At 39.7% G+C, this 19,413-nt stretch overlaps 1 protein-coding gene across 7 annotated transcripts in view; it reads left to right on the forward strand.

The window, feature by feature from the left end:
• Positions 1 to 19,413, forward strand: part of EBF1 (EBF transcription factor 1) — a 285,087-nt gene that overhangs the window by 233,105 nt on the left and 32,569 nt on the right. For all 7 annotated transcript variants that reach the window (XM_029998139.1, XM_029998142.1, XM_029998140.1 and 4 more), the window contains exon 11: positions 17,140 to 17,228. In XM_029998139.1, the coding sequence (XP_029853999.1) occupies positions 17,140 to 17,228 (89 nt within the window). The remainder of the gene's footprint in view (positions 1 to 17,139; positions 17,229 to 19,413) is intronic.

The raw sequence follows: 19,413 nt of genomic DNA on the forward strand, positions 1-19,413 counted from the left end.
ATTGTGCTCTTTAAGCTGATTTAATGGAATTTGTTGTGAAAAAAGCTTAATTTTCCTCTAGAACTATTTCTATGTATGTGTTTCACATTATTCTTTTTCTTTTGCTGTTGCGTTTCCCCTCTACTGCATTGCTTGCTCTCCGAGAACAATGGAAATGACAGTCCAGTGCCAGAAATCTCGACTGCTCCAGCTCTAGAATGTTAGTGGCACTTGCTTTAGTTTTCTCATTTTGCCTTTTTTGTCTCTGAATTAAAATCAAGCCAAATGATGGATGCCCATTACAATCAATTGTTTCAGACAAGCCACCAAAAGTATTGTAGGATTCATTTACATTTAATCAAATTACACTTTATTTGCAATTCAGGGAAATGAGAACTCTGCAGTAAATCAAATATTTCCTCTCCAAGGGCCCCATTCAGCAGAAAATATCCACAGTCTTCCAAGCTGGTGCCTCAATGTATGTAGCAAATCTTCCAGCGGGAGGAGAGCTTGTGCCAACAAACCATCTATCGCGGTGTCTTTTCAACATTTTTCAGGGTTGTGGACACCTAAATATTTTCCAGTACAAATGCAAACCCTTGAACAATGAGTTGTGCGGTGACTTTAAGCCTGCTGACAATAGACTTGCGTCTCAGTTCCCTTTCATGGACCACCAAGAAACAGTTGCAGGACTTCTGGGGTCCTGGAGGGTTGTACACCACAGGTTGAAAAATACTGATCTTTCCTTTGTAGATTCTGTTATTTTAATGGGAAATTAATGACAGTCACTAAATGTCATTTTTTCTGTGGTGTTACATGTCTCCAAAAGATTTCATAATGGCTGGGAATAAATTAAGAGTGCAAATACATTAAAAAACTTCAAATAGAATAAATTCTACTTAAAGGCAATAGTACAGTGTTGGACAGATACTCATTTTTACTCATTAGTGCCTTAAGGAGAAGTTAGGAAACTTTATTTGCTTTGGAACAGGAGGTAATCTTTGACTCACAGCTCTTTCCCTATGCAGTTTACTACTGAAAAATTGTGCCCAACAGGCGATTCTTTTACCCTTGCCCATCACAGCACAGAGTAACGAGTTTTGAATCTTGTCACTTGTGATTGTTCACATATTTAGTCAGCTAAGACTTGAAAGCTAGCAGGATCTCGATATCACCTGATGACCACCTACCAGACACTGCAAACTGCAGATCCACAGTACTGGTGAGAAGTAGCTTGTCATCCAAATGCAGAAAGCCCAATTTTTAGTCTCGGACTTCCTGTGTGATTTTGATTCTGTTACTTACAGTCAGAATTTTAATTATATTTAGAGTCCTGAAAGTTCATATAGGTGCCTGCTGGGATTTTTAAATAGGCATAAGTACCTAAATTTTATGGCTTCGTGGCTGTTTGTTCCTGAGCTCTAAAATGGAGATATAATGCAGGACTACTATAAATTACAGGGAATGTATGATGCCAAATGACGTGGAAAGAGCTCTCATACTAAGGCAAAAAAACCACTGCATAGGTACCCAGCAAAGAGGGTTACTTCTTTCTTGCTCTTGGAAATACATCTTCGTTGCTGGGGAAATACCCTGAAACTTGAGGGCCTCACAGCCATAATCTGATTGAAATACAGAGCTTTTAATGCTTAAAAAAAAATTCTGACCAAATCATGTAATGTGTTCTTTAATCCAGTAGGATTGAAGAGCCTAACCAATAATAAATAATGATTTGCATGCTTAGCAGTTAAATGTAATAAAAATCAACCCTGAGTACTTTTTCAAGAGTACTTGAAACTGAATTCTGCCATCTGATACTTACACCAAAATTCGGTGGGTCAGTGTCCATCATACACGATTAGCTGAAGTAAGATGTCTGCTGCCTTTGGAATAATATGGTATTGCACAGCATAACAAGCTTTAAACCAGAGCTGGATTAGTCCCATCTCTCCCTTTCCAATAATTTTTAATTTCTGAATATTTGAATGGTGAAAAAATAGTATTTTTTTCTAGTTTTGTTTGAGGTGCTCAGGAGATGATGTATTTAGTTTCCTTTTATATATATTTCAGTACATGTTTTATTTTATACTTGTGATAAACTACTGAAATAGTAGTTTTTGAAGGAGGCTCTGTCATGCTGCTGGTGTGGGCAAATTGCAGAAGGAAAGGGAACGAAGGAGAATGACATGTCTGGGTCATCTTGAGTAGAGCAGGAGAATCCTGTGACAATTTTTTGCCTCTTTTGCTCATTCACTTTTGTTTTGTGCAACAAGAAAAGTCTGGAAGAAAAAAGTGACGTTACATTTCCCTTTGCTATTTGGAGAAAGCATCTATCAGTTTGCAAGTCCTAGACTTAAATATCATTGCTGCGTCTTTCCCAGCTTTGGCTATGATGAGCTAGGATGTATCTTCTCCAGCAGTAATCTACCACTTGCTGCAGGTGAGAGGAAGGATTGTCCCCTTTCTGAGCCTATGCACACACAGGTACAAAGCATGTGGAAAATTATCTGCTAGGAGCTGCAGATAACATGTTTTCAGCCACACAACCACTTACACACAGACATGTACATGCACGTAATATTTTTATATGGCTTTATTTAAGAGAAGATTGTTAGGACTTTGTTAAGTAAAGTTGTAAAAAGAGCACGTTTTTTAGGACAATCAATTATGCAAGCACATTAGTATTTAATATGACACAGTACCTTGTCAGTGTCCATTTTTTACTCAATCAGCTACAACTTTAGATTTAATTTGAATAATTACCTTTGCCACTGAGTGTGTATCATCCGCTCAGTTAGGGAAGAGACCACACAGAATGTAAAAATCAATGCCAACAATGTGAGTAAACTCCACTGGTGGGAATCTCCTTTCTCGAGAGACCTCTCAGGTGTGGTCCGTACCCCCTGCCTGTCCCCAGGCTCTGCAAGTACAGGCATTGCCAGCCCAGCGACATACAAGGGCTGCCAGGCTGATATCAGCACGGTCTTTTCAGCGCAAAACCAAAGTGATTTTCTCTGAAGCCCAAGACATCGGACATTTTTGCACATTCTTCCCTGCCTGGAGCCAGTTTCTGCTAGCCTTTGTGCCTGCTGTGCACAGTAGCTAAATGCATTACGGGCCAAAAGACAAGTAGCTCCTCTTTTAAGCGTGCGATGCTGAGAGATGGTGCGGGAGGCCGGTCCTTCCTCTCTCTGTCCTTGTGTCCTCCCCGGTGAGCTGAGGTGTCCTTCCAGCAAGCGGTTAGATACCAAGATGATGGCTTGGCGCGCATGGGGATCATGGGGCAGGAAGAAAAAGCTTTATTCGTGTGTTGCGTATACATAGCACAGGAGAGCAGAAAGCAGAGATGCCCCAGGCCGGTTGTGATGGAGCTGCTTTGGAGCAGAGCAGCGGCGTCAGTGCATTGCTCTGCACAGACTAATTAACTCTGCCAGCCAGGTGCTTAATACTTTGCGCACTCAGGGCCTTAGTGAGTTTGTCTGTTTAAGCGCATTCTTGCATACTGCTGATGGACCCAGAAGTATATTTATATATATTGCTTACTGCCTGGAAAGCTACAAATCAGTTACTAATACATATGCCACTTCTAGAAAGATTAATGGTAAATTCCTCCTTTTAGACTGGCAATTTGCAAATTGCTAAATTAGATTTTAACATTCGAATACTCTTTTTTCATGTCACACTTGCAGCATCTTTGTTTTTATCACCTGATGATACTGTTTGTGTCAGTATTGAACTTGGAAGCATATTAATGTGATACACATATTTTGGTGGCAATTTTTTGTAATGACAACAGTTCTCATGAAATCTACTAGAAACAAATTTGTACAGGATAATGTAATCCATTACAGTGGGGTTTGGGTTTTGTTTTGAATTGGATGGAAGGAAGGTATTTGTTTTATACAGGAGAAAAGGGCAATACCATGCTACTCTGAAGGTATTTTATTGATAACTTCAGAGCTGGGTTCTGAATTTTCCTATAGGCTGCCAGTGATACCTAGAAAATTAGGAAATAAACAAGCACAAATGCATGATTTTAAACCTGTGTGATCAGTTCTAGTTATCCATGTGTCGTGGTTTAACCCCAGCCAGCAACTAAGCACCACGCGGCTGCTCACTCACTGACCCCCACCCAGTGGGATGGGGGAGAGAATCAGAAGGAAAAAGGTAAAACTGGTGGGTTGAGATAAGAACAGTTTAATAGAACAGAGGGGAAGAAACTAATAATGCTAATAGCAACAATAATAAAGTGACAATAATAATGAAAGGATTGGAATATACAAAACAAGTGATGAACAATGCAATTGCTCAGCACTCGCTGACCGATGCCCAGTTAGTTCCCCAGCAGCGATCCCCACCCCAGGCCAGCTCCCCCCAGTTTATATACTGGGCATGACATCACATGGTATGGAATACCCCTTTGGCCAGTTTGGGTCAGCTGTCCTGGCTGTGTCCCCTCCCAACTCCTTGTGCCCCTCCAGCCTTCTTGCTGGCTGGGCATGAGAAGCTGAAAGAAAAATCCTTGACTTGTTGATAAGTAGTGTTTATACTAACTGAAAACATCAGTGTGTTATCAACATTCTTCTCACACTGAATCCAAAACGTAACACTATACCAGCTACTAGGAAGGATATTAACTGTATCCCAGCCAAAACCAGGACACCATGGTAACTTTATATCTTCTACTCTATTTTCTGATCATCTTGCAGTCTTTAATCAGTTTATTCTACCTCTGCCTTGAATTAGGGAAATTATAATATTTATGGTTTAGGAAAAATTAATCCAGTAACACTTAAAAGATTTTTTTAAATCCTATTAAAAGGAAAATGGCTAATTTTGGTGAGCCCTATTTGAGTGCAGAAAAGTTTCAGCTACCTCAGAACACTGTTAGTCAGTTGGTGCACAAGTGTGGATGAGTGCAGGGATGTGGTAGCTGCCTTGGGGTGCCATCAACCAGCAGAGATGCTTTGCTGCGTGTCCCAAACTCAGCAGTGACCACTGAAGAACCAAAGGTTGGTTCATTCCTGCTGTAAATGAAACATTGGAAGAGTTTTGTAACAGGACAGTGAGTTTCAGTCTGGTTCCTCACTTCCTCACCTTTTACAGTTTCTTATTGAAGCATCAGCTTTATAGGTGAACAGTTGCACCTGGGATATTTTAATTTCCATACTCATCTTCACTGGTTTACCAAGTATATTCTAGATGGTAAATTGTGATGGTGGGAGAGAGGCAAGATCTGAAGGGAGCGATATAGGCAATTATTTTTACTTCCTCTTCTCTTATGCCTGCGAGGCTCCAGATTCCAGATTAGTGATCTCTCTGTAGGCATGTTTGGAGGCTACTTAACTCATATTTGGGGCAGAGCTGCAGTATTTGTTGATTTCTCTGTAATTGACTTGCAAGGTGATCTAGCGCCGACAATTTAGCAAAGGCCTGTTCGGCCCCAGAGCACTCATTTTGTCAGGAGCGTAAGCCCTTGACGGTGCTTGCTCATCACCTCCAGCACCTCCCCTCCTTTGCTGATCCTCAGATCCCCCCCTAAGCGCAGTGGTGGGAGCAGACCTGCCAGCAGAGCTGCTGTGCAAATGGGGCACTAATGGTTTGCAAATCTGAAGATGGTTAACTGATCTGTGCATTCAATTAAGATGAGTTTCTCAGTTAACAGGCACCCTGGGAAGAAATGAGTTACTTTCATTTCTGGGATTATGAGCACTTAATGAAGAAGACGTATCAGAATTCTGCCTGTGTTGCATGAGATAACCCTAAAATGCAGCACGGATTTTCAACTTACTCATCTAGCAAAAAAACTTGCCAGGTGAGGAGGAGAAATCGATGCTTGTAAGAGTTCTCTTGCAGACGGGCTCATGGGGCTGAATGTAAAGTGGCATTGCATGCAAAGTTGGATTTTACTTTATGCTTTTCTTGAGGTCTATCACTTTGCTTGTGACTTGCCTATTTAAAATTATAATTCAAAATGTAATTTAAATAATATTTACCATATTCTTTCCTTAAGACTTACAATGTGAGCAGTACATGCGAGAAAGATGGATGTATCTGACTAGAGGTGGAGGCTTGGCTATCTGATGTATACATTCAAAATATAAACTAAGCTCCAGCCAGTAAAGTTTCCAGCCAGTATCAGTATAGTTTCAGAAAAATTGACAGAACGGTTCTGCTTTATACTGGCTAGGGATCTTGGACAAAGTGAATTTAAGATGAGTATATGCTGGGCCTAAATGACTAATAAACACATTCAGGAGAAGCAAGGAAAACATAAATATTTCACACCAGTTTTGCACTGACATCGCTGACAAATAAGAAGGATGTTTGTGAGGATGATACTTTGGTTTTGGGACTTCCCTTTGTATTGCAACTTCCATAAGGAATAGGTGGTATCACTGTGTCTCATTAACTGTTACAGCTAAGCTGAGCGAGCGGCTGACTGTGTCTTAGTGACCAGCCGCCCGGAGAAGCATGGCCGCTTTCTCCACAAGTGCAGATCGGATCAAGGGCTGGAGTTTCTTACCCCCATCTTATATTTGCAGAGATTGAGAGACCATATATAACTGTAAGCAAAAGTGATGAATGACGATATATCAGGGAGAAGAGAAAAGGTAGGAAGGACTGCTTTTACCTGCGGACATCACCCGTTTGTGATATTTTTGCCACGTAAGAATGCTTACACAAGTGAGCCCAGGTGAGCTAGCAAGGTATGACACGTTCTGAATAACACCTTGGGGCTGAACCCGCTGCTGCTAGAGCAAATAGCCTGTGTGGAAGGAATCCCTCTACTAAACATACCCTTCTCACTTGCAGTCCCAAGTTATTAACGAAGGGGCTGAGCTGGCTTTTCGGCTGTAAATGAGGGGGGAAGCCTGGGAACTGTTTGGGGTCCACAAAACCAGGATGCCTCTCCTGAGACAGGCTGCTGGAAGAGGGGAGCAGACTGGGAAGCACTGACAAAGATGAGTCTCTTCCAAAGTCTGAAGGGGTGAGGTGGATGGGAAGCCCGCTTTTTTGAGCTTGGTTTCGAAAGACTCCTGCCAGGCAAAAAACCGAGGTGGATTTGGTAGGTTTAGGTGCTGCACTGAGTGCAAGATGGGCAAGCAGGTGAGGACCTTATGCGTACTCTGTTTACGTGCATGCATATGCCCAAAGCATGGGAAGGAGGTGCCAAGAGGGAGCTGCAGCTGGAGCGAACCAATTACCCCTCCTTGCCTGCAGATTGGCAGCTGAGACCTTGTGGGGAAGTGGGTGTTAGTCCGCTTAGGCTGAAGAGGAAAATTAAGTCAGGTTCCCTGTTCACTTGGTGAGGTGTTTTCTTGGGTATAATCAGTGCAGTAAAGAATAACTTGGAATTTTTCTTTGCCCCTTCTGGCAGGAATAAGTAAAAATATTTTGCTTCCAGTACTGTATTGGTCAGGATCATTGCAGTGACTTCAGAGGGAGGGGAAAAATAAGTTAGAATTATTGTTAGGAGCCTACTGTACCTTGGCCACTGGTAGATGGGTTATGCCATATTACTCCTTGCTTGTTTACTGACCTCCTCAGCAACTCACCTTGGTTAATTAATTAGTTTCAGCTAAATTACTTTCACATATGGATAATTTTCTTTTTACCACCACCCAGTACCCCATTTGATTAAATTAAATCAAGCACGTAGTCAATCGCCTTTCTGCCAAAAAAAAAGAAAAAAGAAAAGTCATTGATGTGGTTTTCCATCATTTATAAATTACCTAGGAAAGCAACTGAGGAGGCATTGAGTTTGGTCCTGAGGTATGGCTAGTCGGTCCTTCTAAGGCAAAAGCAATACTGCATCTTTAAACAGGCTTGAATAAGGTTTCTTTAACTATTGAGCCTAACTCTGAGATCTCCCCTGCTGTGAGCCATAAGTTGCTTGTAGGCTTGTTCTAGAGAGTAATAAGTATTGTTGTTTAGCAATTGTGTTGTTGAAATTCAGCTCCACTATGTCTGACAGTATTTATCTAAAATACTTTCCCTGGTGCGTGCTCAAGTTCCAGTAAACCGTGTCTTATTGTGCGACCTTTTCATTTTCCAGTGAAAAGGGATCAGCTCGTCAGATAAAAGCTACAAGCTGGAGTACAGGAAAAATGCGTGCTCAGAAAATCCGAGCATGATTGAAAACAAGATGTGTTAAATCAATGCAGTTTATCGCCTGCCTATTCCTGGCAATTGCTGTTCTAAGCTCATTCTGAGCACACACTAGATGATAAAAGTATAGTGTCACAGTGCTCACTGGGGTGTGAGGGCAGGGAAACATGTTTATCAGACAGGCTGGTATGATTTTTTTTTTACCCTTGGTAACAGTTATTGTCAAAATTTTTGCAAAAAAAACCCCTGAACAATTATAGAAGCAGGTGATATAACTGCTGCTAAAATCAGAGACTACTGAGAGCTCTCAAATTATACATTTCTATTTAAATGTTACAAACTAGCAAACAGCAAACCCAACTGTTTTAATTTTAAACAATTTGCTGTATCATTGAGGGTATAGCAAAAATGGTCCTTTTGCTTTCGAGTGAGTAGCCTTATCGCAATTTCATGTAGACAAATCAAAGCTAATGTTTAGAAATAAGGATGTTTGGAAACTATTGTTTTCTCAAGGGATTTAAGCTTAGTTATGGAGAAGAATTAAAGACCTAAATTAAACCTCACAGGAGGTCAGTCCCTTCCAAGAACATCGCACCTATAATGTTCATTACAGCTAGGCACAATTCATGTCATTTTTATGATTCAGCTCTACTTGTATTTCTCCATGAATCTCATTTGCAGAGATTTTGGATGTGATAGCTGGTGTTTTTCCAATTTTCTCTCTTGAACATTCTTTTTGCTCTGACCACAGTGCACTTGCACATCAGAAGTCTATAATTTTCAGAAACAGCCGAATTTAGGCTAAGATGCTTTCTGATAGGAATGGCTTTGGCATTCAGACAGAACACTGAGTTTTTCATTTATGCATCCCCTGGTAATATTTTTTTTTTTAATAATCTGAAAAGAAGATGCGAAATAGAAGGGTTAAAAGCGAGTGAGAGAGAGGGATTATTCAAAAGAAAATATTTCTGCATACCAACATGTTACAACAATGGCTTTCAATGCTGTCTACCCCAAAGGAATTTGTGAAGGGTGACAAAAAGAAACAACTTCCTATATGTTACACAAAATTATCTCTTTGAAAATTTTAAAGGTGTCTGCACCTACGTTGTAGAATTTGAGGAGTCCATGCAAAGGAAAAACGTTTAAAATATGCATAGTAAAAAATGAAAGAAAAGGTTACATGAGGTGACATTTTAGCATTTCCTACAGTCTGTATGGTACACCTCTGCATCTGTTTCTGAGCCAACAGTTTAAAAATAAATGCAGTGTCTTTATTTTTCAAATCTTTTTAAGTAGACTTAAATATAGACCTTATAGCTAACCTTCGGCACCCATTATTTTAAATCTTGGCTTGTATGCATTTTTGTGCTTGTGTGTATGTGTACACATGTATTTATTTATTTAAATGAAGGGGTAATCCATTGAGAGCTAGCCATTTTCAGTAAATCTTCTGCTGTATGCTCATGTTCGTTACCAGAATGTGTCTGACAAATAGGAAAATATTCACATGTAAATGCTGTTCTTTCCCTTTTCATAATGACTGCCAAAGATGCATCAATTAACCTAGATGACTAGACAAAGTAACCAACATGCATTAATTTCTTTCTGGTCCTCTGTACACATATCCCCAGCGAATTCTAGCAGCCTGTTCTGAAACCGGTATGTTTAAATTCCAGTGCCTGAAACTGGACTCTGTTTCAGACTCCCTTAAGGCCAAATCTTCCCCATTAGCCAAGAGGTCAGCACAGTCAGAGGAAGAAGAAACTGTGAAGCTCACAAATTGTTTGACTTTTTTTCAAGCCAGATTGCAGGTTGCTAAGGGTGAACATTCAGAGTTAATGTATTAGGAGAAACTAACACATGATTCTTGCTAGACAGATCTAGTAATTTCATTCCTTAACTTTCATAAAAAAATTTGGGCTCGACATGCATTCCTTGCATCTTCAGCACCCCTACTGGCTGCAGAGACTGGGCTAGGTAGGAAGGGAATAACTCCTCTGGTTCTTAGTTGCTGGAGAAAAATTGTTATCAGGAAGAAAATATCACGCTGTCTATCATGTTTGTAATAACATTGATGAACACAGTGGAGCTGCCTCAAACGCTGGCCTATTGCATCTTTAGTTCAAGTAAAGAGCAGTCACTAGGGAAACTCAAGAGATCTAGGTGTTAGATTTATCATTTGACTCAGCTCTGCATTTTTCTTACTGCTTGGCACATGCACGTGGTGTCTGTTTGGGCATTACACGGCAATAAAATATAGGAATTACATTTCAGATGTCTCTATCTCTTTCTATTTCTAATTAAAAAAAATGACATCATGTCACAGTTTGATTTTAAAAATGGAAATTCAGTGCACAAAAGTATGTTTAAGTGATGGAGTACTGAGACCAGAAAAGCAAGGAAATTCTGAGTTAGCCCTGGAAGGGCCTTTCTAGCTCAAACCTTTCTGTGCAGCCTCTCGCTGTCCCACCCGCTTCCGTTTTCCATGGCTTGTGGGAATAAACACTCCAGGGAAAGTCAGTGGAAAGGAAACTTTATAAAAAGCAAGCCAAATTCACAACAACAACAACAAATAGCTCAAATGCTTGCATGTTTTCATTTAACGGTCTTTAATTAGCAAAGGAATAGTCTTTGCAGGGAGATTTGCAAAACAGACTTTTTTTCATTTGATGATGGTGTTTTGAAGTGTGGTTTGTTTTTTTTTTTTGCTGTCTTTGTAGAGCAGGCATAAAGAGACCACTATGCATAAGAGTTGTTGGGTAGGGTTTGCTTACAGCATGCCATGTCAAGATGTTGCTTTATAATATCATCCATCCATTGTTAGTATTGCTCTACTGCAGGGCTTTAGCAAGGCATTTTGGCACCTGGAGTTTGATTTTAATATGGTGTGTCCTGTCCTATCCTAGCCCTATCTCCGAGAGTCAAGGTTTTATTTTGTTAAAGTCAGGGACTTCGAGCAGAAATCACCCAGAGCCTGGAGGCAGAACCCACAGGCTGTTAGTGAAGGCAAATACCCTGGATCAGCTCCATGGCAGCATCTTGCCTCTACGAGAGGAAGGAGCTCCTGCTTTCCATCTCCTTATAGAGTCTGTGCTCAGTAAGAGGGGGCAGTCACAAGCTTTCGCGTGATTACTCTCAGTTGCTGCTGCTTGCACCCCATACTGCTGTTTCTCAGCAGTGTGGAAATACAGACAGAAGTACAGATTAAAAAGGAAGAGAGCTGATTATAGAGGTGGGCATCTGAGTTGGTGGAGAAAGAGGCCAAACTTTCAGGAGAAAAGAAGTCCTTAGCTATAAAATGCCTCTGGAGATGCTAAGATTGGAAGGCTCCCGTCGAAGAGTCTGCCTTCCTTGCTGCCCTTGATTTTATGCAAAATATTCATTCTCTGTGCCTTCAAATATTCTGCCCTGGTTTAATCTGGGCACCGAGAGACACGTTAAATGTGTTCCTGACCTGGCCTTCGTTGCTGTGACAGTGCGCCAGCATTTTTGGCATGGATTCCTTCATACTCTTTTGTGACTATGAAGTGTTGAGATGGGTAACTTAGCGTGTCTTGGCCACAGAGTCAACTTCTATTTATGTTTTGATGAAGTTACTCTTGTCAGACAGGAGAAAATTCAAAATAGCTGCATTGTAGACCCCAAAGCCCCATCCCTTTGACATTATAGTTCAGAACTTGTCACTAGGTGTCTAATTTTGTTGTAGAGCCAAATTTAAAAAAATAATGGATTTGTGAAGAGACAAAGGTAAAGTCTAGAGAATCTGCTTCCATTCCACTGTTGTAGCCACAACCTCCTGGACATAATCTGAAGCCATTATAGCTCTGTGCTTCTGCAGGTCGTTCTTACCTTCTTCAAACTTGATGCCTCTGCCTTCCAAGAAAACCGGCAACTCTCTGGTGTGCCACAGGAGCAAGTACTGCCATGTGCAGCCTTTCCCTGGGTGTTTCACTTAAAACAATCAAGACCAGGTTTCTCATCTGGGACAGGGACAGTCAGACCTGTGGACCTGAGGCCAATTTGTTTGTAGCCTTCAGCCTTTTTTTTTTTGTTGTTATTTGAGCCCTTTAGAGTCCCTTCCCTCTCCTTACAGCCTTTTCCACTGGAAAAGCATATGGGAAGTTCATAGGTCTAAGTGCTGCTTTCTCATTGGTTTTGGGTCAAACAGAATGAAAAAGAAACAAAGGCTGCAAAATAAAAGGAATAAATGAAACCATGAATGCATGGGAAACAAATTAACTGGATATGTTTTACGTTCTGAAATATTTCCATAATGCTTCTATGTAGCGTGTGTTTATTTTTCTTTGAATAATAATGTTAAAATGTGTCTAATTCAATTACTCTCTGCATTTGCTGAATGAGTTTTCCTTGGTGAAGAGTTCTCCTACACTACCCCAAGCTACGAATTCCATATGATATTTGAACAGGTCCTTTTAATTGCTGATATTAAGTGTCGATCATTCTGCTGTAAGTTGGCAGCGTGGCCAGAGAAACAAATTCCTCTTTCAGATACATCAGACAGTCATTCAATTAACGACCAAAGTTCTATTGACACAGTAGGAATTCATTATGTGAAATATTAAAAAAAGCCCTCCACTGACTAGTTAAAAAAAAAAGGGAAGGAGACTTTTAAAGATGGTGGATTATCTACATGCAGTTATTAAAATTATTTGTATAGAATTTGAAATTATACTTATGGTGGAAACATTTTTCTCAGAGGCATAAGCAGCATTTCTGTTGAAAAATAAGTTGGACTTTGAAAAGATGAATATAATGTACACATCCTTATTTCCATAGACATTGTGCATTTTCTTGATTAAAAGCCTTAGATTTTATGAGTTATGGCTTTAGACTTGCTGCATAAAGAGCTTCATGGCTTATTCTGTTAGAGTCTAATTTGAAAGAAAGTTCTTCCTCAAGGGTTTAAGAAGTAATTCATAAAATGGTAAGAATAATAAATATTGTGCCTTAACTCATACACTAGGATAGATAGACAGATTTTGTACACCTGGGTGTAATTTCAGTTAATTCACACAAGAGACAGGCTGAAAGTTTATTGTTTGGAAGGAGAAAAATGGCTTAAATCTTGTATTTGCAAAAATGATTATATTAGCTTAAATGAAAATGCTACTCTATTAATGGCTTCAATAAGCTTTGCATTTGGAAAAGTATTTTAATAAAAAGTTACCTGAAGTTTACTGCAACTTAAAATATGTAAGTGAGGGGAAAGTACTTACTTTGATTTATATGTCTTTTGGAGGTGTAATTATTGGCTTTTTACTCACCTATGTAAAACAATGTACTTTTGTAAATGGATTTCTGGCCACTTTACTCCTTTTTTTTTTCACATAAAAAGTAAGCACTGTCAATCAAAGAATTTTAAGGTTTATTTCCTCTTTAGAAATGATTGATAGCCTTTTAGATTTACAAGTTGACAAGTTAAAGGGTTCTATTGGTATAATTATGTACTAAATTCACAGTCTTTCAATTTAAATGTCCTTTTAAAACCACAAGATTATCATACCTGTATTTTGAAAAGTGGGCCAGTCAGTTTGGGTTGGTATACAAATTGCTGCCATTAGCCTTGGGACCTATTTGAATTTAGTACAGTTTTTTAAAGTTAGTAGTACTTTCAATAGTACTTTTAAAATTTAGGGTAATGGGAATGCATTTTAAGTACAGTATGTGTTAGCTTGTTTTTAATGTATGGATGTCAAGAACACAAATAGAGAGTTTGTATTTCTTATTGATTTTTTTTTTTCCAATCATGGAAAAGACAACTTTCTTTGAATTAGAGCACTGGGAGATGCGTTATTGTGAATGGACTTCAAAGGCAGAGACCAAGCTCGCACGCGCTGGGGACAGAGGCAAAACCTTGCATGAAGTTGGCATCTGACCTCGTACATTAGCTGCCACTAATGGTGGCCTGAGCACTGGCTCTTCTACAATGCTAGGAGATCAGAATTTCACCTTTTCTTTGGAGTTTTGCCAGCTACTGACACAGGAACTGGTGTGGCCGTAACACTGAAGGTGGGGTTAAATATTTAAACAGGGCTCTTTCTTCGAGATACGACAAATTACATTTGACTTGGATTCTAAATGCACTGAAGAACGGAGGGCTGATACCATCCAATCTGTGGTTAGATGTTCAGGCAGCTAAAGATTTCTTCTTTTCATTTTGTCTAAGACTGAAAGGGTTGAACGGCTACAGACTAATGAGTGATATTTGACAACTACACTTTAGGACCCAATCCTGCAAATTGCTGTGTGCAGCCTCTCCCCACCACTAAAGTAAAGCTGAAGCTATTTGAAGCAGAAAGTTTTCAGTATCTCTCAGAGGATGCTTGATGCCTTGTGAGATTGGGCCATAAAATTAACATTTTTTTTTGGTCATTTAGTTCAGAAAATACTCACAGGAAATACTCTGTGGATTTCAAATGTGTTGAATGTGTGGGAAGATACGAGAAAATGACTGCTATCTCTGGGGGGATTTCAGAACTGGCCTCCATTTATAATATTGCAGAATTTAGTAACTACTTTCCCAAAGGATGTAAAGGGAAAATGGCCATAAACTAGACTGAATTAGAGAAGAAATACATTTGACAGAACCACGCTAAAATCTTCTAACATATTTGCAAAAGAAATGTAAATTAGAACTGTAGGGGTTTTTTAATCTTCTCAGAGAACAGCTATTTTTTATAATAAATATAAATAGCAGTAAATTAATGTATTGTAAAATTTGAAGAAGGTCTAAACTAAACGGGTCCGTGATAAGAAGCCATGTAAGGAAACTCAAAGGTAATGAAACCAGGGGTTTACAAACCCAGGTACTGTGATATTTTCTGCAAAACTACACAACAGAGTGGACAGCATGTGGCCAGGGTGTGAAAGGAAACGTGGAAAAAAGGCCCAACCATCCAAAAACCAAAAAGGGCACAAGCAGGGGAAAAGCCTTATTCTCACTCCTTCCATACAATCACCTGAATATAAATAAAAGATCAAATTTAGATATTCCTGATGAAGGGAAGTGCGTGAAAAAACCCAAGGAGACTAGAGGGATGTCATGATCTCTGGGGCAAAAAAACCTTCTGACAATAGCCCAGAAAGAAAAATCCTGAAAGATTTCTAGTTTGGTGTTACGATAGTAATGTAACAGTAATTTCAGGATATGCTCAGAAGATTCCTTTCTGATACTAGAGAAATGTTGAGATTCTGCTGGACTGTGTGATTCCCCTACAGCACCTTCCTTCTGCCTCAATTTGCAGTAGTATCGCTGGGCCAGCTTATGGAGTTGGGATGTGCTGAAGGCCCAGGAGGATATAAAAATCTGACCCTTTGGTTGCCAGTAGAACCATCTGCTGTGGAAATGTGGTTTGAAAATAGTAATTTAAATGGAACAGTTTCTTTAAAAACTGGGCTGTTTTGTGGGATTGTTTATGGAACACCAATTAATTAAAAATAAGCCAGGGATTAGATACTACTTTCATGACAACAATGTGGTCTGGCTAAAGATCTTTAACATTAGGAGTATTAAAAAAATGTTCTCTTCACTTAAAAAGTGGAAGTATGGACAAATTGTGCCATGTTGATCAGACTGATGGAGTTGTGTTACTTGCTGTAGGATAAGCATCATTGAGCTACATGAGAGTGCTTAGACAAGTGAGACTGGAAGATATAGTCTGATGATAAATCTCTCTGCAAGAATCAGATGGCATCGTTCTAGCCACATAGTAAAGCTCATAACAAAACCATCATAAAGGTACAAGATATATTCATAATCTAGTAGCAGATCGTGTGCAAGAAATATTTTTTTTTGTTATTAATAAGCTAAAGCAAAACAAGAAAAACTTTAAAGTGACCAAAAAAAGAAAAAAAAAAATCAGATTTCCTGTCCACCAAAAAAAAAAAAGGCTGAAAATATAAAAATCAATATTGGAATTTTTTTTTTTTCATTTAACTCAAAAAAATTGCAATCAAACTGCTGTGAAAAATTTCATCGTCTCTATTGGCATGGGAAAGTCAAGATGCGCTGTTGTTTAGAGATGCTTGAGAATGCTTGACTGTTGTTCCAGTTCACCAAAGCACTTAGGAAATTTTAAGCACATGTTGAAGTCTCACTAACATCTGAGTTTTAAAGTGATCATATGACTGGAAATATAGCTAGAAGGTCATTCAGTGCAGTCCCCTGTAATTATAGGCAATCATATAAAAACATAATATGCTCAAATTTGCTTTGCTGAAAGCAAATGGGTTTAAGTATGTGCTTACAGATAAGCATGTGCTTAAAGGCTTGGCACAATCAGAGCTTTGATTAGTGCAGGCAGACCAGCATTTTCAGGAAGATTAAAGTGTTCCACTTCTACCATTTCTCTCCTCCATTTTATTGGACAAGGACTGGGGAAAGATGAACTAAAAACATAGATTTTTTTTTTTTAATTTTTTTTTTTAGATTCATTAAGTCTTTAGCATCAATTTAGTGCTGATTGGAGCCTGAGCTGGGCTGCTGAAGTCAGTGTCAATGAGTAAAGCCTCTGCCAAGACAAATGCCTGTAGCTCACAACAAAATTATATGTGATCATTGCACATGGAGCATATTAAATGTATAATAGAATCTGGAAGAAGAGAGACGCCCTAATAGTTACTTCTTTTGTCTTCCAATCACAAAGGACCTTCCTCATAATATCAAAGCAGGAAAAAAACCAACATGAAAGATGGGGTGCAAAGTATTTATCCAATTAATTTCATGGTGGCTTTCAGAGATAATAATTGCTTCCTATTCGGAAGATGTATGCAACATCCCCAAATTTTCCAGCAACCTCGTTTTAGAAGCTCAAGTGGGAAGGTTTGCGTTGTGGTTTGAACCAAAGCCTCAGAACCAACCTCAAATAGCGTTTGAACCAAGACTTCATAGTCAGTGCTGATTTCAGTAAAAGGGGATTTTGCTGTGATCCTTCCTCGGTCTTGCAATGCATTGCCAATCGTTACAGTGCAATGGAGCCTGCTTGCTATGCGTTTGTCACATCACGATGTTTGTTGTTGTTTCAGCTCTGAACGAACCCACCATTGACTATGGTTTCCAAAGGTTACAGAAGGTTATCCCCCGGCACCCTGGTGACCCCGAACGCTTGCCAAAGGTCAGCACAAAGTTTGTTGTTTTATTAAATATGGTAAAGCTGGTTACTGCATGTTTTTGTCTGAGAGTGCAAGACTCTCTAAATGTAATGGTCCCAGTTTGGTCCCCAACCCGGATAAGCTGAAAGAGAGGCACGACCAATAAAGCCCAATCAGCAACTTTCATTGTAGGCTTATGAGACTTCTTGGACTTTCTGAGTTACAGCTAACTCAAACAGCTCTTGCCTTTCTTAAAAGCAAACCTTACTCTGTGTTCTGAAATACTTAACAAAGAACATATTTTTGGTTGGTATTTTGGAACCTGAGCAGCTTATTCACAGAAGAATGACGCTTCTTGGTTTTGGTATCACAGTAGTACTTGCCATTATAATTTTGAGAACTTGACCATTGATAAAATCAAGTTATTTGGATCTTCAGGGAATGTGAGTCCACTGCTGCTGCACCATGTATTGCTTTAGGATAATAATTATTATATACTGCTTTATTTCAGGATTGCTGAAATAATTACAGCAATGCATAGTGAAGTAATTTGATGTTTGTTCCCATCAAAATTAGTGGGAGTTTTTTTGTTGATTTCTATCAAGTAAAAGCTGAGGAAGGAAACGAATAGTTTGCATAGGCTTCTAGTACTTCTGTCTTGTACTGTGAAAATGCTGTCTGGGTCTGCACTCAGATCTGTTCTTGCTACCTTGCCATACTGTACTTTCTCTGGTGAGAATTTGTGGTGAGTTTTGTGATCTACTGGAGAAAGAGGTGCAGTATTTGAAAAAGTGTTGCTCTTTGCCACAGGAACACTGAGCAATAGCATGCATGAGCTGGAGTCACTGCATGTGACCAGCTGCCACCATGTGTTTTATCTGCTCTAGCATCATGGCTGTTAGTGAGTGAGTGAGCTGGGGAGTCAAATAGGCCAAGTGTGTGTATTTGAAGAACACCACCTTTGACTTATGGAAAGGAAGATGTGAATTTGCAGATCTGAGACATAGAACAGACTGGGCTTTGATGCCTTAGGCCAGATCCCTGAAATAATGCACGTCCAGTATAGCCTTTGTGACTGGGTAAATCTTGTGACCTGTCTTCTGTAGCTTCCTGAGCTGTCAGCAGGCTTTCATCAGGGATTGTTGTGGGCTTTGATTAGTTAAATTTCTAAAGTGTTTCAAAGGTTAGAAGATTTCATGAGCACTGTAACTTATTTTCTTTTATTTCTTGACAGAAACAAAATTCGGTATGTGATTTTTTTACAGGCTTGTTAAGTCTTTTATCTTTGCCTAGGAAGGCTGTAGACTGTGGTTGCAGGGTCGATGATGTGTTGTCCTTCCCTCTTACCACCAGAGAAACATGCTGTCCTGGAGAGTTACATTTTTCATTGGCTCTGTTCACCTTCTACAAGCTGTCCCTTTCTCTGACTTTTGGAGAGATTTGCAGTAGGACACAGCTTTCATAGGTTGTCAAATTTCCCTCCAGAGGTGCAACCCTTTCCAAAGAAAGACGGCATCCTTCTGTAGGGGCTCTTTCATCTGTATCATGCCTCTGCTGCCAATGTGCACGTGGAGAAAAATTGTTTCTCAGAAAATAAAAGACCAGCCTTCACTATGCACCAGGCATTTGCGAGGCCCAAAAGAAACACTACAGAACTTCCCTGAACCCAATGTTCCAGCTGACTAGTAGATGGCCATGGCTTTCCTCTAAATCAGGAAATTCAAGTAAAATAAGACTAAGCAATTCCGAATTGGGTTATGCAGCTGGGGGTTGTAGTGCATCACCAACTTCCACAGGTATTGGGCTCCCTTTCTGACACCCACAGCACTGAGGGAGTCCCCAGCAATGCTCTTCTGTGCTGGTGTGGGAATGCAGCCGTCAGGCTGGACACCCGCCTCTTTCCCATTTAGACTGAGACTGTTACCAACTGATAACCACACGTTCCTGCTATCTAGTGTCATGGGACATAAAAACAGGCAGAAGAAAGCTCCATCTAACTCTGTATCCTGACTCCAACATTTAGCAGGTATTTCTGGATAAGGTATGAAAATGAGGGCTAGTACTGAGTCATCTGTCCCCTCATATACCCTCTTGGCTTAATGTGTTTGTTCTGAGTATCTTTTCAAGCTATTTTTTCAAATCTTTAAATCAAGGGAAATTGTGGTTGTGTATGCAGAGGTATGATGTGATGACCTAAAAAAAAAAGTT

Source organism: Aquila chrysaetos, chromosome 22, assembly GCF_900496995.4.
Source record: "Aquila chrysaetos chrysaetos chromosome 22, bAquChr1.4, whole genome shotgun sequence".
Lineage (NCBI taxonomy): Eukaryota > Metazoa > Chordata > Aves > Accipitriformes > Accipitridae > Aquila > Aquila chrysaetos.